Source organism: Mustela nivalis (genome assembly GCF_964662115.1).
Source record: "Mustela nivalis genome assembly, chromosome: 17".
Classification (NCBI taxonomy): domain Eukaryota; kingdom Metazoa; phylum Chordata; class Mammalia; order Carnivora; family Mustelidae; genus Mustela; species Mustela nivalis.
In genome coordinates this window covers 2,611,102-2,631,513 of record NC_139036.1, presented here as the reverse complement: position 1 = coordinate 2,631,513, position 20,412 = coordinate 2,611,102, and the positions used below count along the sequence as shown (strand labels likewise).

The window sequence follows — 20,412 nt, the reverse complement described above, 5'->3', positions numbered from 1 at the left end:
AATAGCTCAGCTGCTTTCTTTGAAGAAACTGGCAAGTTGATCCTAAAGCTCATATGGGAATTCAAGGAACCCAGAATAGCAAAAACAATCTTAATAAAGAAGAGTAAAGCTGGAAGCCTCACACTTCTTGATTTCAAAATATCACATGTATAAGAGACCTGAATCCAGAATATAAAAAGAACTCTTACAACTCAACAGTATAAAGAAAAATAACCCAATTTAGAAGTGGGCAAAGGATCAGAACAGACATTCTTCCAAAGAAGACATGCAAATGGCCAGTAAGCACATGGAAAGATGGTTCGACATTGTTAATCATCAGGAAATTGCAGGGGAATACTCCTCAATAAGGTAACAACTTATTATTATTAATTATTTATTATTATTATTTAGCCCACTAGGTTGGCTAAAATTTTAAAAAGAGGAAATAAATACCAAGTGTTGGCAAAGTTGTGGGGATTTGGAACCCTCACACACTGTACAATTGTAAAATGGTGTACCTCTTTGGAAAACAGTTTGGCAGTTCCTGAAAATACCAAACACGGAGTTAGTCTATGACCCAGTAATTTCACACATGGTTCTGTACCAAAAGTAAGATGGAAACATGTGTCCATACGTGTCCATGAATATTCACAGTGAACTTACATGGAAATAACCCAGATGCTTCTCAGCTGATGAGTGGGTAAATGAAATGGGGTGTATCCATACAACCAATGGAATATTACTTGGCCCCAAAAGGAAACGAAATATGGACACCTACCCCAACATGAATGAATCTTGGAAGCATTATGCTTAGTGAAGGAAGACAGACACAAAAGAGAACATATTTATGGTTCCATCTGTATGAAATGTCCAGAATGGGAAAATCCACGTACGTGGAAAACAGAGAAGTGGTTGCCCAGTGCTGGAGGGAGAGGAGACAGGTTGTGATTCTAATGGGAATGGGGTTTCTTCTGGTGTGATGAAATGTTCTAAAACTGACTGTGGTGATGGCTATCTATCTTCATGAATATATTGTACAGCACTGATGTGTATACTTTAAAATGTTCAGTTTTGGGACGCCTGGGTGGCTCAGTTGGTTGGACGACTGCTTTCGGCTTGGGTCATGATCCCGGAGTCCCAGGATTGAGTCCAGCATCGGGCTCCCAGCTCCATGGGGAGTCTGCTTCTCCCTCTGATCTTCTCCTCGCTCATGCTCTCTCTCACTGCCTCTCTCTCAAATAAATAAATAAAATCTTAAAAAAAATAAAATGGTGAGTTTTGGGGTGCCCAGGTGGCTCAGTCGGTTAAGCGTCTAACTCTTGATTTTGGCTCAGGACATAATCTCGAAGTTTTGGGGTCCAGCCCCATGTTGGACTTGCGCTGAGTGTGGAGCCTGCCCAAGATTCTCTTTGCCTCTCCTTACCCTCCCTCTCCTCACTTGTGTGAGCTCTCTCTTTTAAAAAAAATTAAAATTAGGGGTGCCTGGGTGGCTCAGTGGGTTAAAGTCTCTGCCTTCTGCTCAGGTCATGATCCCGGGGTCCTGGGATTGAGCCCCGCATTGGGCTCTCTGCTTGGCGGGGAGCCTGCTTCCCCCTCACTCTCTGCCTGCCTCTCTGCCTGCTTATGATCTCTGTCTGTCAAATAAATAAATAAAATCTTTTTAAAAATTTAAAATTAAAATAAAGTGGTGAGTTTTGTGTTATATGGATTATATTTCAATAGAACCATAATAAAAATTAGGAAATACAGAACATATAGAATTCTTTCCCCATTTTTTTTTTTTAAAGATTTTATTTATTTATTTGACAGTAGATGGAGAGGCAGGCAGAGAGAGAGAGAGGGAAGCAGGCTCCCCGCTGAGCAGAGAGCCCGATGCGGGACTCGATCCCAGGACCCTGAGATCATGACCTGAGCCGAAGGCAGTGGCTTAAACCACTGAGCCACCCAGGCGCCCCTTTCCCCATTTTTTAATATAAAATGTTACACACTGTATATACTTTTGACCTCTGCATTTTTACCACTTAGCAGCATGTCTTGGTCTTCATTTTGTTCTAGAGCGTAGTACTCCTGTTCATGGTCTTTTATGGCTGCAAAGTACTCAGTTGTATGGCTGTAGTACTTTTAACTCAACACTTTTCCCGTGTAGGTGGCATCTGGGTTGTATTTAATATTTTGCTATCAAAGATCGTGCCACAGCGAATAACTTTCTTTTTTTTTTCTTTTTTCTTTTCTTTTCTTTTCTTTTTTTTTTTTTTTACAGGTGTGTCCTTGGGGTAGCTTCCTGTAAAGCAGATCACTAGATCTGGGCCACCCTGCTGGCTCGGTCAATGGAGCCTGCGACTCTTGATCTCGGGGTTGTGAGTTTGAGCCTTTCACTGGGTATAGAAATTACTTAAAAATAAAATCTTAAAAACAAAAACAAAAAACCCTTCCTGAGATTACTGGACCAAGGGGTCAATCCATATTAATACATAATTTTGTTAAATACTACCAACTTTTCCCTCCATAGCCTTTGTTCCATTTTGTGCTCTGGACAGCAGGCGAGAGGGTCTTTTCTCACAGCTTCACTAATGGGATGGGTTGTCAGCCTCTCGAGGTTTTGTTAGCCAGTGGGTGATAAATATATCTCAGTGTGGTTTCATTTTGAGTTTTGATTTGAGTGAAATTGAGCATCTTTTGGTATGTGTAAAGAACTTTTGAAGATTTCTGAAGTGAACTGCGGTGTTTTCTATCAGGTTTTTAGTTTTGTTCTTGTAGTTTTTTGTAGCTCTCTTTGAGACATTCTGGCTGTTGAGTGTAAGTATCTTCTAAGCTGGTGACTCCAAACCATGCCTGTACTCAGCTCCAAACTCATATGCCCAACCATCTACTTGATATTTCCACTTACAGACCCAATAGGCAGTCTTCCGTCTATCATGGGAAAGACAGAATTCTTTATTTCCCCCCCTTGGTAATTCCTCAGCCCAATAAATGATATCCAAACACCCACCTGGTGTTGTTTTTCTCTATCTCCTCTGATAAAGCCCCAGACCAAGCCAGCATCATCTATGTCCCTGACCCTGGCAGCACTTCCTAGCTGGCCTCCCCACTTCCACCTCTCCCTCGTCCCTGCCCCATAACCCACTTTCCAAACAGTGACCAGGATGATCTCCTTAAAAGTATAAATCAAATCCTATGGGGTCTTCTGTTTAAAACTCTCCAGTGGCTTCCCACGGCAGGTGGAAATCAAAGAACCACAGAGAACACACAGTTCAGTTCCTTGCCGTGGCTTCTCCATCTCACGGACATTGACTCTTGCCAAGATCTCCAGCTGTCCCCACCCCGCTGGTCCTAGAGGCTTTCTTTTGTCTGCTGAACGTGCCAGGCTTGTTATACTCCTGGGATTTTTTTTTTTTTAAGATTTTTATTTATTTGACAGATCACAAGTAGGCAGAGAGGCAGGCAGAGAGAGAGGGGGAAGCAGGCTCCCCGCGGTGCAGAGAGCCTGACGCGGGGCTCGATCCCAGGACCCTGAGATCACTGCGACCTGAGCCGAAGGCAGAGGCTTTAGCCCCCACTGAGCCACCCAGGCGCCCCCTACTCCTGGGATTTTTACAAGTTTCTCCTTTCTTTGGACGAATGTCATTCCCCTCCACATCTTCCCATGGGTGCGCCCATCTTCCCTCCTGGGTCTTGGGCAGAGTCTCCCCATCCCCCACTGCTCTAGTTGATTTAATTCACGGCCTCTCCCTCAACCAGTTGCTGTTTGAAACATGTCTGTTTTAGGAACAAATTCCCTTTCTCCTATTCCACCTCTTCCTTCTTCTTTTTTAAAAAACCATTTGAGGGTTGTTTTTCTTGCAACAAAAATAATTCTAGTTAATACATATAAGAATTTATCAGCCATAAAATATACTTAGAATACTTATAAAAATGTGTCAGCCATAAAAGTGGAGAAATCATGATTTGGGGGCAATCCTAACCAAAAAAAGAAAATAAATTCAGATCCCTTCCCTTGTACTGTATGAAAAGTTCTTTCTAGTAGATTAAAACCTAACCATGAGAAACCAAAAATATAAAAATATTGGGGAAATTTTGGGAAGACTATTGAGAATCCATTCATGAATTTGGGGGTGAGAAATGCCTTTTTGGAGAAGATGAAAAATCCAGAAACGGTGAAGAGCCAGATAAGTTGACAATTAAAATTGAAAACATCTGTGAATAAATAAAAATTTGTTATTCAAATTAAAAGACAAATAACAAACTGGGGGAAAATACACTGTATTTAACACACAAAAGATTCATATCCAGACTATGTTAAGAATTCCTCCAAATCAATAATAAAAGGCAAACAACCAGTGACAAACGGGCAAAGAGATGCGTCAAATTCGTGATAGATGAGGATAAACAGGTAGCCAAAATATGACAAGATCCCTAACCTCGCTGATAGTCAGGGAAATGGGTCACTAAAATGACGTGACCATATCATCTTTTGCCCATCAGACTGGCAAAGATTGAGAGAAGCCAGCTTTGGTCCAGACGTGCAGAAGCAAGCGATCATGTTCACACACCGTCCATAGGGATGTACTATGGCGTGATACTTCTGGAGAGTAATTTCTTGCTATCTGTTACAAGGAAGTGTTCGTGACTTTTGATCTGGTAATTCCAGGTGGGTAGGTAAGTGTCTAGGAAAAATCACTCACACAAAATGACTAATTAGGCTTGCATATGCTTCCCCCCACCCACGTAGTGAAAAATTGTAATTAACCCAACCACTTACTGAACTGGAAAATTATGGGAGAGTTAAAAAGACTAAGGGAAAAAAGCAAGTTCAGAATCATGCATACGATGTGATCTTATCTATGTGGGGAACATGAAACAGAGGCACGTTGCTGCATGTCTGTAAATGCATAGAAAAATGTCTGAAAGGATTCATGGAAAGCTGATAGTCGTCGTTTGCCTCCGGGAGGGGCGTGGGATTGCGTGGGTGTAGCAGGGAAGAGAGGTTGAGGGAGTACTTTTGCTTTATCTGTATTAAAAAAAAATTACACTTAGAATTTTACTGGAGCATTTTGACAAACAACAACAACAACAAACAACCTAAGAAATAAAAGGTAAGATGACTTCTGGAGATATTGCTGACAATTCTAAAAATGAGTGTAGTTGATAATGGCATAGCCGTGGGGGTGGGTATTCACTGGTATCTAGCAGACGTGGCTACCCAGCGCCACTGGCAAAATGGCATACATATGCTTTCGAGTCAGACAGAGTTGGATTTGAATACTGGTCCTTTCACCATGTGACATGGGCAAGTCTTTTAACTCCTCTGAGCTCTAGACTAATAAATGGAATCTACGTTCCTACAGCAGAGGGCTTTAGGCTCTTATCATCGAAGGGATAATTGTGGTAAAATCTCTAGTACCTCATAGGTGCTCAGTTAGGGGTGGGTATTATTAGTAGCAGTGATAGAAATGATGGTTTGTGTGACCCAGTGAGAAGGGAGAGGCAGGTGAGTCCCAACGAAGCAGAACCGAATCTCACAGATTTAATCTGCAGGTTGCATATCTCACCACCGAGGGTTCTCTTTTCTTTGCTCTGTATATCCCTAGTGTTAGTCATTCTTTTATTCATTCACTCCCTGATTCATTTAATAAGTATTTACTGAGCACTCCTTAGGTCAGGCGCTAGACATATAATGTGAAAATGACGGTGTCCCCGGGTGCCTGGTGGCTCAGTGCGTTAAGTGTACGACTCTTGATCTCAGCTCAGATCTTGAGTTCAAGCCCTGTGTTGGGCTCTATGGTGGGCATGAAGTCCACTTAAAAAAAAAAAACAACAACTATGCCTTTTTTCTGGGATTTGCCATCTTCCCCAATGTGAGAAAAAGACACATGGCTAGTTGGCAACGTAGCATGGAATATACCCACGTGGACACTGGACCCAGACACCCTGGTTTTCAGTCTCAGCTCTATCACTTACTAGCTCTGTGACCTTGGATTGTTTATGTGACCTCCATGGTCCCATCATCTATGAAATGAGCTGTCAGCATTTCCCACCTCCACTCCCCACCGTAAGGGTCTTAGGATGTAAGGGTAAAGCACTTTGCCCTGTGCTTGGTCCATGGTATGTACTCGTAGATGTTGGCCACCTTTATTTCCAGTTATGTCCCTGTATGGTTGATGTTATAAAAGGGGAATTCAGAGAGAAAGGAGCACCCATTGGTTCTAAAGACACTTACTTCCCTGGTGAACTGCATATATTAGGTAATCGCGGATCCCTCTATATTATTAATCAACAGCTAATATAAAGCTGGGGTAGGAACTTCCAATCAGCATGAGAGAAGCAATGTGGTATGATTTCTGCTCAAAGCAATTGACATTTTAGCCTCGGGACCTTATCTAAGGTAAATGGAATGATTCTGTTAAGCTTTGAAAATAGTGGGAGTTTCTGCCCTGGATTCCTAGGAGTAACTTCACACTGACTTCTAAGGTCCAGGGATCCCTCGTCACCAGGATGGAAACTGCTGGCCCAGGGGAAAAGGAAGGAAAGGAGAGAAGGATCGCTGGAGGCAGACATTTATGGAGAAAGTACCACGTAGTGAGTTCTGGGTCAACAGCTCACCTGTGCCAGGATTCTAGGTCTTCTAATTGCAAGCCTGGAGTTCTTCCCTGGATGCCAAGCTGTATCTCACAAGAGTGTGAGAGAGTCACCCCTCCATATACTTGTCACCTGGGATGGGGTTGGGCAAGGATGGTTTAGAGCAAGTATTAGAGATCACCATCTTCCCACTCTAGGTCCCAGGAGGGGACAGTTGCTGCTTGAGGGCAGATGCATAAGGGGATGTGTGTGTGTGTGTGTGTGTGTGTGTGTGTGTGTGTGTGTGAGAGAGAGAGAGAGAGAGAGAGAGAGAGACCAGGCTGGGGGATTATGGCTGAGGACATAGAGGTGTCTGTCCCTGGTGCACTCTTCTTGGAGACTCTTAATGAGGAAGGCAGTACCCAGGTTGGGAACCTTCCAAGTCTTCAGGTTCCTAGACACAGATGGAGCCCCTGGGGAAGAATCCCCTTGATTCCTGTTCCTCTCTCATAGCCAGGGCAGAAAAGGCCAGAGGAGTATGGTGCTTTGACTTTATTTCCTGGTCCCTTCCTGCTGTTGGGAATCTGGGTTGCAGAGAGATAGATAGAGAGAGAGAACCCCAATACAACTGAATGCTATTAGCTGAATCCCAAGCTGGGACACCTGGTCTGAGAGCCATGTGTGCACAGGATAGAAATTTGAAATGAAATTTATCCAGGAAAATTTGGTTTATCTTTCCCATGCCTGTTGTCCACCTTTTGGTTGTAAGGAGTTAAATGATATAATGTATGGGACAGCACCTAGTGAAGTTCCAAAGGCAGCAGGCTTGTTATTGTCATTATTATAGCTTTGAGGCTGGAGAGGATTGCACAGGTGGTCTAATCTGATCCCCCAAGTGTGGCAGGAGTCCTTCCCCGGCCCCCCTGACTGATTGCCAGACACCCATCTGTCCCATGCTTGCAGAGACAAGGAGCTTGCTCCTCCAAAGGTAGCCCTGGTTGGCGCTCGCTGAGAGAAGTCCTTTGGATTGAGCTCCGATCTCATCGTGCGGCACTCGCGTGTGCCAATCCTCCTGGATTTAAGGACAGCTTCGTGTCTCAAATCATCCTTGTGCCCACCCCCACCCCCACCAGAGTACCTTTCTCTGATAATCTAGGTAGACTTTGCACAGAATACTTTGCAGATTCTCCATTTCCTGGAGCCCCACCCACTCCAGCTGGTGGGTGTCCCCCTGCAGATAATAGTTGCAAAACAAACACAGCCAGCACAGCTGATATGACCCAATCAGGGCAAAGTGCGGGATAGGCATCACTTCCCATCATCTACACGCTGGGACTCTAAGGAATGCGAAACAAAAACAAGAACTTTCCAGCCGTTGTGTCAAATTTGCTCATGTTAAGCTTGCATTTTGAGCAGATATCCCGCAGTCTTTCTCACCTAAACCACATCTACGTCCCATATTTATAATTAGTTGAAATGGCCCCGGGGGAGAAAGAGCATGTTGCCTGTACCCTAGAAGGCAAGCTTCTTGAGGTGCTGTTGCTGATTCTACGCCCTCCCTCCCTGGTTCCGGAGCCGTTGCTAGGACTTCTGTGGTACTTGTTCTCGTCTGTCTGTAGTTTACTACGCGCTCATCGTGTTTAGTTTTGCCTGTTTGGGAACTGTGCAGAAATGGAATCATGCCATATCTATTACTTTATAATTCACTTCTTTTCCTCCGTATGTGTGAGAGCATGCATGATGACTCTGTGGGGTAGTTTTCTCACCATCATTGCTGGAGGCATTCCATTGTGTGAGTGCTTTCCTGTTTACTTATCTAGTCTAGTGTTAATGAATATGTAGGTTATTTATTTGTTTACTCTGTTATAAGCTATGCCATCTCAGAGGTTCTCGTATGTGTCTCCTGGGGCACCTGCACAGTGTAATCGATAAGTACTTTATGTGTTGAGATCTGGTCTCAGTTTCTTTTAGAATGGAGGAATCCTGCCTTTTACACCTTATAAAGGCTTTGAGCACATGCTAGTTTTTTTTTTTTTTAAAGATTTTATTCATCTATTTGACAGAGAAAGAGGGAACACAAGAGGGAGAAGGAGAAGCAGACTTCCCACTGATCAGGGAGCCCGATGTGGGGCTCGATCCCAGGACCCTGAGATCATGACCTGAGCTGAAGGCAGACACCTAACCCATTGAGCTGCCCAGGTGCCCGAGCACACAATTACATACTTCTGGTGGAATTGCTGAGTCTTAGGATTTATGTAAAAATAGGAGAATGTACACTACTATTGCATGCTCCTTACCTGATTTCAAAATTGCTTTTATTTTTAATGCTTGTTTGACATGAGGAGTCTCAGTTGTCCAGAGCAGCAGCCTATTTCTGAGTGACCTTGATCTTGAAGGCTGGGCTTCAAGCCCCAGATTATCAATAGCAGTAAGCTTGTCTCTTACTCCCTGGAAAGGGTCCCTTCTGTAAAGGGCATCGGTATCTGCTATCTTTCCGGCTCTGCCTCTCCTTAGTCACCACCAGACAGAGGATGCACTGGGCTGCCCTATCCCGCACAAGAGACATTTAAGGGGGTGTGGTGAGTAGGGGAAGTAACCGGTGCTTGTTTTCTCAAAGGTACACCGCCATCCGAGGATATTAACTGCTCAAAAAACTCAGGTCTGTATTCAGGTCCTTCCCTAACGTTAGCAGGATTTAGGGCAAAAGTACCAATAGATGCCACATGCCTACCCGAATTATTTAAAATTATAAATCATTTCATCTGTTCACCTTAATATGTTCTATTCCGCCGCCACAAGTGATGCAGGAGGCCAGGCTTCAGTTCAGATTTCCTGAACTCCTGAGATGTGGGCACTTGACTGAGGTGGTTAAAGGAGCCCTCCTCCACGCCCCACACCCGTGGGCTGGACTTGTGGCCCAGGAACCCACTTGCCACCATGTGTGCACACGGCAGCTCAAATGTCCAAGTGATGTGCCCTCCACTCCCGCAGACATAGCTGCCTCTTAGCTACGTGTAGGCATGCCCAGTTGCTGCTCTAGAGAGGATGGATCTGGGGAAGGGGCCCAGTCTCCAGCCCGTGTGTGTGTGTGTGTGTGTGTGTGTTGTGGGGGTGCATTCTGGGCTCACGGTTTCCCAGCACCAGGGCCTGAAGGAGGGGCCCAGGTGCCAGGTGGGCACGGTCTCTGCACCCTGTGGGAGGGCTGTGACCACACGCGGCTAGAGGGGAGCCTCCAACGCATGGGGCCTCCAGGGCAGGCCTCTTGCGCAGGTAGCGGGCGGCCCTGAGTGCATGTCACCTGTCATGTCTCCTGCCTCCCACGATGAGCGTGGGACCGTGTCGGCCGCACCCCCCAGCAGCCCTCCCAGCGCCGGGCCCCAAGAGGTCCCGTGGCACACAGGTGCTCCGTGCTGAGACGCCAGAAACGGGCTCATGCTCTCCCGCACGGACACTCTCCGCAGCAGCCCCGCAGAGGAAGCTCCGTGCGGCCCGGGAGGTTCAGGGACCGGCCCAAGGTCGCACAGCCAGAAGCGTTGGCCGCAGCCTCTGCGCTCCCTTCACCCACCGCCCGGTCTCCTCGCCCGGCTGGGCTTTCCCGGTTTCTCCTCGCTCTGTGCTGGGCGGAGCACTGCGAGCGGCCCCCGGGCGGCCGGGCGGCCCCTTACCGGGTCCCCGCGTTCCTCGTCCCGGCCAGCCCCGGCCCCCCGGACCCCCTGCCCGGCTTGTCCGCCCCGCCCGCTCGGCCGCGCGAGGCCCCGCCCCTCCCCTCGGGCGGGTCACGTGCCGCCGGCCCCCGCGCCTGCGCACTGCTTATTTCCCGCTGTCAGGATGAGGAGGCGGAGGTCGGCGCTCGGGTCCGTCTCTGCCCGCGGCTGTGGCGGCGCCGGCGGCTCCGGCCTTAGCGGTTCCTCCCTGGGCGGCGGCGGCGGCGGCTCGGTCGACGCCTCCTCCGCCAGCTGAGCCCGCGGGATCCCGGGACGCCGGCCGCCCGCCCGCCGCGCTCCGCCAGGCCGCCGCCCGGTCATGGCGCAGCCGGGCCCGGCTCCTCAGCCCGACGGTGAGGCGCCCACCATGGCCGGCGCGGCGGGCGCGGCCTGCGGGGCGGCGCGGCGCGGGGGCGCTCGGGCGGCTGGGGGCGCGGCGGGGGCGCGCGGAGGCGCACGCGGCTGCGGGCACCGGGAGGCCGCGGGGCGCGCGGCGGCGGGGAGGGCCTGGCACGTGGGCCGCGAGGCTGGGAGGCTGCGGACTTCGGGGCCCCGCCGGCGTCCTCCGTGCGCGCGGGGCAGCCCGCGGGCGGCGGGGGCGGGGCGGCGCTCCCGGGGGGACCGTGCGGCCTGCCCGGCAGTGCCGGTGCCTGGGGCGGGGGCTGGGGTCTGGAGGACAAGGACCCCCCCCCCCCCCCCCGCGTGACGAGCTCCGGGCAGACGCCGCCTCCTTGACCTTCGGCACGCGCGAGGAGAGGCTCCTGCCTCTGCTGTGCCGGGAGGACGGCCGCCCGCGTGGACTCGCGCGCCCCGTGGCAACGGGGCCTGGGGCAGCAAGGACAGGGCGTCTGACGTGCGGAGCTTCGCACGCTCGCCTTCTGCGGGGAGCGCGAGCCCGGCCTGAGTCGCCGGCGGGGCTGCCGGAGGCCTTCGTGGCCTCCGGGGGCGCGGGCTGGGCCCACACTGGAGAGGCCCGGCGCGTCGCTGTGGGTGTTGCTCGCTGGCGCCCTGCTGGGAGCCCGCGAGCTTGTGGCTGGGCTGGGTGTCAGGTGCGAGAGGCCCGGGGGGTGCGGCTGCCCCGGGCCTGGGCGCCCCGCGGCCTTGGGCGGGAGCGGGCCGTGGCCGGGGAAGCTGAACGCAGAGCAGGCGCGTCCTGGAGAGCGGGGCTGGGCCTGGGGTCGTCTGAAGTTCCAGCCTTTCGTGGGAACTTGGCCTCTGGGGGGCCCGAGGCGGTTCTCGGTTAGGGCCCGCCGGCCGCCCGCGGAGCGGTGGGGCCCCCTCCCGGAGCTGTGCGGGGAGAGCGCGCGGGGCCGTGGCCAGGCCGAGGTCGTGTCCGCTCGCTTTCGCAGCGGCTGTCTGGGGAGCGCGCCCGCGCTTCCACAGGCCCCTCTGGTTGCTGCCGTCGGCGGGCGCCGGGAGCGGCTTCGGGCTGCTGTCGGCCTGGGAGGGATGCTCGGATGCAGACACGGGTCCGCGCGCGCAGGTGGCCCTGGCAGCCCGGCCCCAGCAGGACTCTCCGCTCTCCCGGGATGTGGCGCGGTCCTCCTTGTCCACATGCCGAGATGACTAAGCACTTGAGAGCGGGTGGGAATCTGGTGTCCTTTAGCTATTCTTAGTGCAGGTTTACTCCCGGTTTTCCGAGTCCTGGGGCGGCCCGCGAGGTTCGGTTTGCGTGGACCGCGGTGTTTACTCTCAGTGTGAGTGGAGGGGCAGCGCCTGTGTCAGCGCAGTCTGGAAGTCCGTCACGGGGCCGTCATTTTTCTCGTCGGTGGAGCTCAGTGTAGGTCACTTCTTAACACCTGAGCTTTGAGGCTCCCTCCGATGTCCTTGCCCTGCCGAGTCTCGAAACTACGTGCGGGATTCTTTTGAGCCACACGGGCAGTCCGAGAGAACCATCCAGTTTCCTACTTGAATCCTGCGGTCCTCGTTTTAGTTTAGAGGGGGCTGGTCACTTGTGTTGGTGTCGTGTAACTTTTTGGACACACCTTTGTTTTCAGCGAGATACGGCAGATTAAGGAAAGGACTGACTTGTGTGTAAATTGATAGAATGAAATATAATGCCCTTATTTTTAATTTCTTGTTTTGCAAGTTTATTGAAAGGTGGTTTTGTTTTGGTTTGGTTTGCTGGTGCATCTCAGTGTGTTCATTTAGAACCAAGGTGACTTGAACAGCCGTAGGAATTTCATCCGATGATTCCATTTCATCTTGAGAATTCTAAGACTATAAAGATTTTCAAATTTTAACATTTTAAAATCCAAGTTAAACTATATCATAGAAGCATTTGCTTTCATTTTTCATGTAGAAGCACTGCCTTGGAAAGTCCCCCCATTAAAAATGTGTGCCTGTAGAGAATAGGTTTTCTCCTGTCTCCCAGGGGTCACGACTAGTGAGTTTCCTGCCCTTGACTTTTACCTGTAGCTACACAGACGTGCTGAGTGCTCTCGTGAAGGGGACATGCTCTCCGCAGATAGGTCTGCAGCTTGTCTGTTTCACTCAGCGCACGACGGCCGTAATGACACGCATGCGAGTGGTCCCGAGGCCCTGTCCTGTGCAGTCAGCTCTGCATGCCTTGTCTCAGGAGATCTTGGGGTCAGTGAGGCCCTTGTTGCTGTAATACTGTTCCCGTTTTACTGATGAGGAAACTGAGGCACAAACAATAAAGGTGTCTGTAGAGTTCCGTAGCCAGGAGGCAGGGGAGCCATGGTTCAGATGCAGCCTGTGGAACGTTAGGGCCCTCTGCTCTGTTAACCAGGTCACCCACTACCTTCGAGGCCAGCGTTAGCGATCTGCTCCATTCCGTCGGCTGCGTGTGCTGCACAGGATTTGTTTGCCTGCTTTTCTGTTGATGGACAATTCGTTTTCACTGTTGGACAAGTTTTTCATTACTTTATAAGCAGTGCTGCTGTAGATATCCTTGTACCTATATTTAAGGGACTCTTGTGTCTGTAAGAGTACTGACTTAAAGGACGTGAGCTCTGAGTGGTTTAAATTTTAATAGCGATTGCTAGCTTCATCTCAAAAAAGGTATCGATTTACATACCTGCCAGCAGCGTATGAGAGGGTGGATTTCCTTTGCACTTTTATCAGCCCTGGATAACGTCAGCTGTTTTAAATTCGTATCTCCTGATAGAAAAAATGCTGTTCTTCAGTGAACAGATTTTGTATACCTAGTCTTTGCCAAGCCCTGTGCCAGGTTCTAGGAAGTCCGATGACGAGCTACTTGCCCGGCACGGCTGTAGGCACTTGGGATACATCGGTGGGCAACACAGATGGTAAACAGCCCAGCCTCAGTGCGGGAGAAACAGATACTAAACTACAAACATAAGCAACTGATACAGACTGTCAGGTGACAAATGCTGTGGAAAAAAGGAAGAAGCGAGCCAGGGTAAAAGGAAGGGGGGGGGGTGGGCTGGTCAGCCTTATTGAGAAGACGACATTGAAGGAGGGAGAGAGGGTCAGCTATGAGGCTGTCTGGAGTAAAAGTGTTCCAGACAGGGTCAGTGTTTGCACATACATGCTTTTAGGAATGGTGTGTCTAGCATGTTTGGGGAAGGGCATGGAGGTCAGTATGGCCAGAATGAAGTTATGGGGGGCTTGGTGGGGAGGTGGGAGAGGAGAGGTAGAGGAGAGCAGAAGGATATGAGGTGAGGGGTCATGGCGTGAGGGCAGATCTCGTAGGGCCTTAGGAGCACTGATTGGCTTTCACAATGGGAACCATTGAGAGTTTTGAGCAGAAGAGTGATGGGACAGGACTTATGTTTTAAAAAAATCACTCTGGCTGCTAAATGGGCAACAGAGGACAGGAAGGCATGAGTCTAGGAAGAAGATGGTAAGGCTTGGACTGGATGTATTGACGGAGGTTATTATTTCGAGGGTATGGCTAACAGGATTTGGATTAGATACAGAATGAGGGGGAGAGAGAGAGAAAGAGAGGGAAAGAGGGAAGATCACTCAGAAGTTACTGGCTTGAGCAGCTGTGAGAGATACGCAGTGCTATGAATGCATAAAATTTAGGGATTTGACCCATTTAGGGAGTCTAGGAAGGTTTTCTAAGGCAGTGATGCTAGATCTGAGATCTGAAGGGTGAACAGGGGTCCCTGTTTTGGGAGAAGCAGTATGGTGAGAGTGCTGCAGAGAGGCCAGTAGGGGCTGGCCTGAGTGGGTTTCAGCCTCGGAGCTGAAGCAGAAGCTACTGGAGGGTTTAAAGCAAGTAGGTGACATGATGGCTTTTAAATAGTGATTATACATACTTGGTTTTCCCTCTGTTGTGCAGAGTTTTTTTGTAGATCTGACCATTTTTAAAATTTTGTGGTTACGGCTCTTGCTTAGGAAGACCTCTCTTAACTCCTGTGTTTATTAAAAAAAACCCAAAACCCTCATTTCCAACACTTTTATGGTTTTGTCTTTAATATTTAGTGCTTTAAATCATCTAGATTTTATTTATTTTGAATTTTAATAGGGTTTATACTAAACAAATTTATTTATTTATTTATTTGACAGACAGAGATCACAAGTAGGCAGAGAGGCAGGCAGAGAGAGGAGTAAGCAGGCCCCCTGCTAAGCAGAGAGTCCGATGTGGGGCTTGATACCAGGACCCTGGGATCATGACCTGAGGTGAAGGCAGAGGCTTTAACCCACTGAGCCACCCAGGTGCCCCCCTAAACAAATTGAGTGTAAAGAAGCACTAGTGGGTGCCTGGGTGGCTTAGTGGGTTAAGCATCTGCCTTTGGCTCAGGTCATGATCTCGGGGCCCTGGGATCCAGTCTTACTCGATCTCCTTACTCGAGCTCCTTGCTCATCGGGGAGTCTGCTTCTCCCTCTACCCTTCCCTGCTCATGTGCGTGTGCTCTCTCTCTCAAGTAAATAAATAAAATCTTAAAAAAAAAAAAGCATTAGCTAAACAGGAGATTCCCTCAGAGAAAAAGAACACAGGAATAGCAAGTATATGGGACAGCCGCTGTCTGTAGGGCCGAGGCAGAGAGCCCAGGGAAGAAATCAGTCTTCGAGAGGCCCCTCCCAGTTCTGAGATCAGACTTTCTTGGCCTTCCGGGAGGCCACTTTCTGGCTTGCTGGGAGAAGGCACCTGCATCTGGAATTTATTTTTGACACGACATAGGGATCTAATTTTATTTTTTTTCAAATTGGATAGCCAATTGTTTTAACACCATTACTCAATAATTCATGTACTTGGTTCGTTTATCAGAACTTGAGAGATCTCTTGAGTACTAAACTCGCAGAGATGCCTGATCCAGAAGGTGAAGCTGTGACCTCACCCTGCAGCCTTACTGCCCCAGTACCCCGACCCACAGTAGCCCGGATTGTGTGATCGCCTGTAATCTGTACGGGTTACCCGGCTCCCTGCGGACAGAACAGCCTTTGACTCTTCAGGACTTGGGTTCCTGAAATCCCATGACCACTGCATACAGGAGCTCTTTATGCCGTGAAATCTGAGGTGCTTTTCTTGTATAATCCTTAAATTGAGTTTAGTCTTGAGAGGAGTGTGTAGCAGACGTTTTGTATGACACAGTTGGGGCAGGTGGTGTGGGGGGCGGGAGATGGAAATGACAGAGAGAGATAGAGTCCTCCTTTCGAGAATCTTGCTCTAGTGAGGGCGTGGGCCTGGGGCATGCTGATGGGAACTGAGGGGTGCCTTGAGGTCTGGGATCGTTTCCTCTGTTGGATCTCAGAGGAGGCTGCCACTACCAGTCAGAGAAGAGGAAGCCCTAGGAAGGAAGGTGTCTTTGTTCATTTTTCTCGGTAGGTGAGCTGGATCTCTTCCGAGTGGTAGCCTGATTCCTGTTGGAACACCTCTGGAGAGCGCGGGAACCCACCACCTCCTCTTGTGACTGGCTCTGTCGTTCTGTGCGCGCTTTGCTCGAGTGGGGACTTGCCCGCCGTAACTTCTGCCCAGGGTTTAGTTTTCTTCTCAGGGACCACACAGAGCAGATCGAAGGCATCTCTTCTGTGTGAGCCTGAAGAAATTTGATATGTCCTTCCCAGATATTCTTTGTATTTCTCTTTTCTGGCGGTTTGAATTTCCTTAACACCTTCCCCCCGGTCCTCCGGCGTGTCAGCTTAAACCTGCATCGCCTTTCAGGCACGCAGAAGGGGTCTCTGAACACTTTCTTTTTCTTGACGTGTAGTTAGGACACAGTGTTAGTTTCAGGTGTGCAGCACAGGGATTCGGTAAGTCCGTGCCTTATGCTCCGCTCGCCGCAGCGTACACCGTCTGTCACCACACGGCACTACTGCAGTGTCATTGACTGTGTTCTCCACGCAGGACCTTCTATCCCAGTGACGTGCCGGTTCCTTCCCTGGAAGCCTGGACCTCCTTCCCTCCACGCATTCTGCCAGTCCCCTTCCCTCGCACTGGGAACCATCTGTTCTCATTTATGGGTTTGTTTCTGCTTTTTGTTTGTTTATTCATTTCTTTTTTAGGGTTTTACATATAAGTGAAATCATACAGCATTTGTCTTTCTCTGACTTATTTTACTTAGCATAATACTCGCTAGGTCCATGTAGATCGTTACAAATGGCAAAGATCCCACTCTCTTTTGCAGCTGAGTAAAATTCCATGGCGTGTACATCGCATTTTTACCAATTCATCCGTCGGTGGGCGCCTGGGTGGCTTCCGTATCTGGCTATTGTAAGATGATGCTGCAGGGAACGTGGCGGTGGGTGGTCTTTCGGTCCGTGTGTGTGTTCTCTTACTTTAAGTTCCCAGTAGCGGAGCTACTGGATCGTAGGGTAGCTCCATTTTTAATTTTTTGAGGAGCCTCCATACTGTTTCCCATGGTGTCTGCACCAGTGTGTGTTCCCACCCTACAGCGCACAAGGGCTCCTTTTCCTCACATCCTTGTCAACATTTGATTCCTGTCTTTTTGACTCTAGCCTTTCCGACAGGTGTGAGGTGGGATCTCGTTGTGGTTTTGATTTGCGTTTCCCAATGGTGAATGGTGTTGGGCATCTTTCCATGTGTCTTTTGGCCATCTGGATGTCTTCTTTGGAGAAACGACTATTCAGATCTTCTGCCCATTTTTTCATTGAATTACTGGTTCTTTTGGTGTTGAGTTGTAGAAGTTCTTTATGTATTTTAGGTAGTAGTCTTATTGAATATATCTTTTGCAAGTCTCCTCTCATTCACTGGTTGGCCTTTTAGTTTTGTTGATGTTTCCTTTGCTCTGTAAAGGCTTTTTATTTTGATGTCTTCCCAGTAGTTTTTGTTTTTGCTTCCATTGCCCAAGGAGACATATCTAGAAGAATGTAGCTATGGCTGATGTCAGAGAAATTGCTGCGTGTGTTCTCCCAGGAGTTTCATAGTTTCAGGCCTCACTTTTAGGTCTTTAATCCGGTCTGAGTTTATTTTTGTGTGTGGTGTGAGAAAGCGGTCCGGTTTCATTTTTTGCATGGACCTGTCTGGTTTTCCCAGCACCGTTTATTGAAGAGACTGACTTTTTCCCATTGTACATTCTTGCCTCTTTTATGATAAATTGTTTGATTATAAAGCATGGGTCTATTTCTGGGCTCCACATTCTGTTCCATTGATCTGTGTGTCTGTTTTCACGCCAGTACCGTTCTGTTTTGATTACTACAGCTCTCTATTATAGCCTGAAACTTGAATTGTGAGATCTCCAGCTTTGTTCCTCTTTCTCAAGATTGCTTTGGCTATTTGGGGTCTTTTACAGTTCCGTGCAGGTTTTAGTTATATTCTGGTTCTGTGAGAGATGCTGTTGGCACTCTGTAGGGATAGCATTGAGTCTGAAGGTTGTATCGGGCAGGATGGCCATTTTTAGAGTATTAAGTCTTCTAATCCAAGAGTGTGGAATGTCTTTCCATTTTTGTCGTCTTCAGTTTCTTTCATCAGTGTCTTACAGTTTTATAGTTTATAGAGGTCTTTCATCTCTTTCATTAAGTTTATTCCTAGGTATTTTATTCTTTTTGGTACAGTTGCAATACTTAACATTCTTTTGACGGTCTCCAAGACGGATGTCTGTTGTTAATGACTTCTGGTGGCACCTGATGGTCTCTAGGTGTGTGTTACCTGTAGAGAGTAGTATGTACAGAGATGTGTTACTGAAAGGAGTCCTAAAGGCTAGTTGTCTTCCCTGATTTTACAGATCAGGAACTATGGACTAAAGTCATGGAAGTGACTTGCATTGTAGCAGGGGGCAAGAGTAGAATTGAGGGGGAGAGTGGGGCTGTCATTTCTCTTCTGGTTACTACTTCTATTTGTGTAGAATGAACTTTGCCTACAGACCTTGTTACGATGTGGCCTGAACAGAATCATAGAATTGATGTAACTTGATGATAGTCAAAACACACAAAACTTACTCATTATCATTCCTTTTACTTTAATACTTTCATTCTTTAAATAAATATTTACTGCATATGCCTAATGCGTGGTGGGCATTGTGTTGTGGATATTACAACAAAATAGAAACGCTCCTTTTATTATGGAACAGAAAGTCGAGTGGTGAACACAGAGCGACTCCGTGAGGAAGGGCCTGTCGTCTGGCTGCGGTGCTGTTCCCAGCACCATGTTTGTGGTTCCTGTGAGCTGTCGCAGTTTGTTGAAGGAAAGTCAGAGGACGGTGTGCTGTTGAGATAACGTGCTAGCTTTTCTTCATTTATAGCACTTCGATGACAAGTAGGGAGCGTCTTAGATCTTTCAGAAAGTTCAGTCAACATAGGTCCTTCCCTCCATTCAACCCTCACTGCACCCCAGGTTATATTGGAGAAAGTGGCATTTGAGTAGAGCTTTGAGAGTGGTGTAGAATTTCTGACCGATGGCAATGGCGTCTTGGAGAAAGATGGAAGAGTGGAGCAGCCAGCAGGGTACAGTTGGAGCAAGTGCAGGGTGAGGTGAGGTGAGTGCATAATCTGGTGGTGTGGGAGCCTGGGTCTTGATAAGCGACTGGCTTGAGAAAGGGGGTTGAGCCTGAACGGTGGAAAGCTTTGCTTCGAGCGAAGGAGTTGGGGTTTGCCTAGGTGGTGTGGCCGGGCCTGTGTGCTTTGATATAGTCATAGCGTGTCCCCACCTGGGCTGTAGGAGGCCGCTCTGGAAATTACCCAGAAGGTGGATTGGTTACACACAGAGGGTAGATCGCAGGTGGTTAGGGAGATTGGTGAGGCTGTTACTGTGACCCGAGAGAGATGATGGGCTGCTCTCTTTCATCCCTGGGAATGGAGAAAAGGAAATGATCCATGGAAGAAATACGGTGGTGGGCCAACAGCAGCTTGCTGAACACTTGGTTGGGGGTGCAGGTGGGAGAGAAATGGAAGAGGCTTCTGCAAACGTAGCTGCCGAGCACCGATCTGGGGGGCCAGTGGGAGGGTGGAGAGAATAGGAGATGCGGTGGCTTTGGTTTTAGAGTGTTGATGTGGAGCGCTCGGCAGACGGCCGTGTGGAGACACCCAGGAGGTGCCAGGACTTGCGGCCCGGAGCTTTGGAAGAAGGCGGGGTGTGGATGCACCGTTGGTCGTCAGATGCCTGGGAGTCCTCCCGGCGAGCTGTGATTGTTGTGTGTGCCTGTCGTGGGATGGCCCCTCTGCTGGGGAGACCACCACAACAGGACAGGCTGTATGGAGGACCGCAGGAGGAACGGATGGGTTGAGTGCGCAGGAGAAAACCAGTAGTGAATCATAAAGGAGGAGAGTTAGGGGGCAGGTCGCTGTGATGCAGAGTCAGTGTTGGAGGGTGATAGTCAGCAGTAGTAAATGCTTGCAGAGCAGTCAGATGACTGCTCACCTGATGGCCGTCTGGAACTCTGGGAAGAGTTCAGCGAAGGAGACACTGTAGAGGCAGCAGGATAGAATGATGTTTAAAATCGTGGTGATGCATGGCAGTCGGGGCAGTTGCTGGAGAAGGCTCATAGAGTTGTAACATCGTGTGTTTTAAAAATAAAAATTAAGGGGGGGCGCCTGGGCGGCTCATCCAGTTAAGAGTCTGTTCTCATGTCAGCTCAGGTCCTGATCTCAGGGTCCTGGGGGTGAGACCTGGCTGGGGCTTTGTGCTCAGCCTCAGGGTGTCTGCTTGCCCTTCTCCCTCTGCTCCTCCCCTACTCACACATGGGCGCTCTCTCAAATAAACAAATCTTAAAGAAGTGGAGGTTAATTGTAGGTACTGGTGGCACTGCCAGTAGAAGGCGGGAGCCGGAGGGTTTCAAGGGGAAAA

The 20,412-nt window shown here is 49.0% G+C and overlaps 1 protein-coding gene across 5 annotated transcripts in view; it reads left to right on the top strand.

Moving 5' to 3' along the window:
• RABEP1 (rabaptin, RAB GTPase binding effector protein 1) overlaps nt 1–20,412 on the top strand; it is a 184,243-nt gene that overhangs the window by 81,043 nt on the left and 82,788 nt on the right. For 2 of the 5 annotated variants that reach the window (XM_082707828.1, XM_082707827.1), the window contains exon 1: nt 10,332–10,591. The exons of 2 other annotated variants lie outside the window; for them this stretch is intronic. In XM_082707828.1, the coding sequence (XP_082563954.1) occupies nt 10,558–10,591 (34 nt within the window). In that variant the 5' untranslated portion in view covers nt 10,332–10,557. Of the gene's footprint in view, nt 1–10,331; nt 10,592–20,412 lie in introns of those variants that run through there. One more of the 5 variants, XM_082707829.1, reaches the window with a different exon arrangement.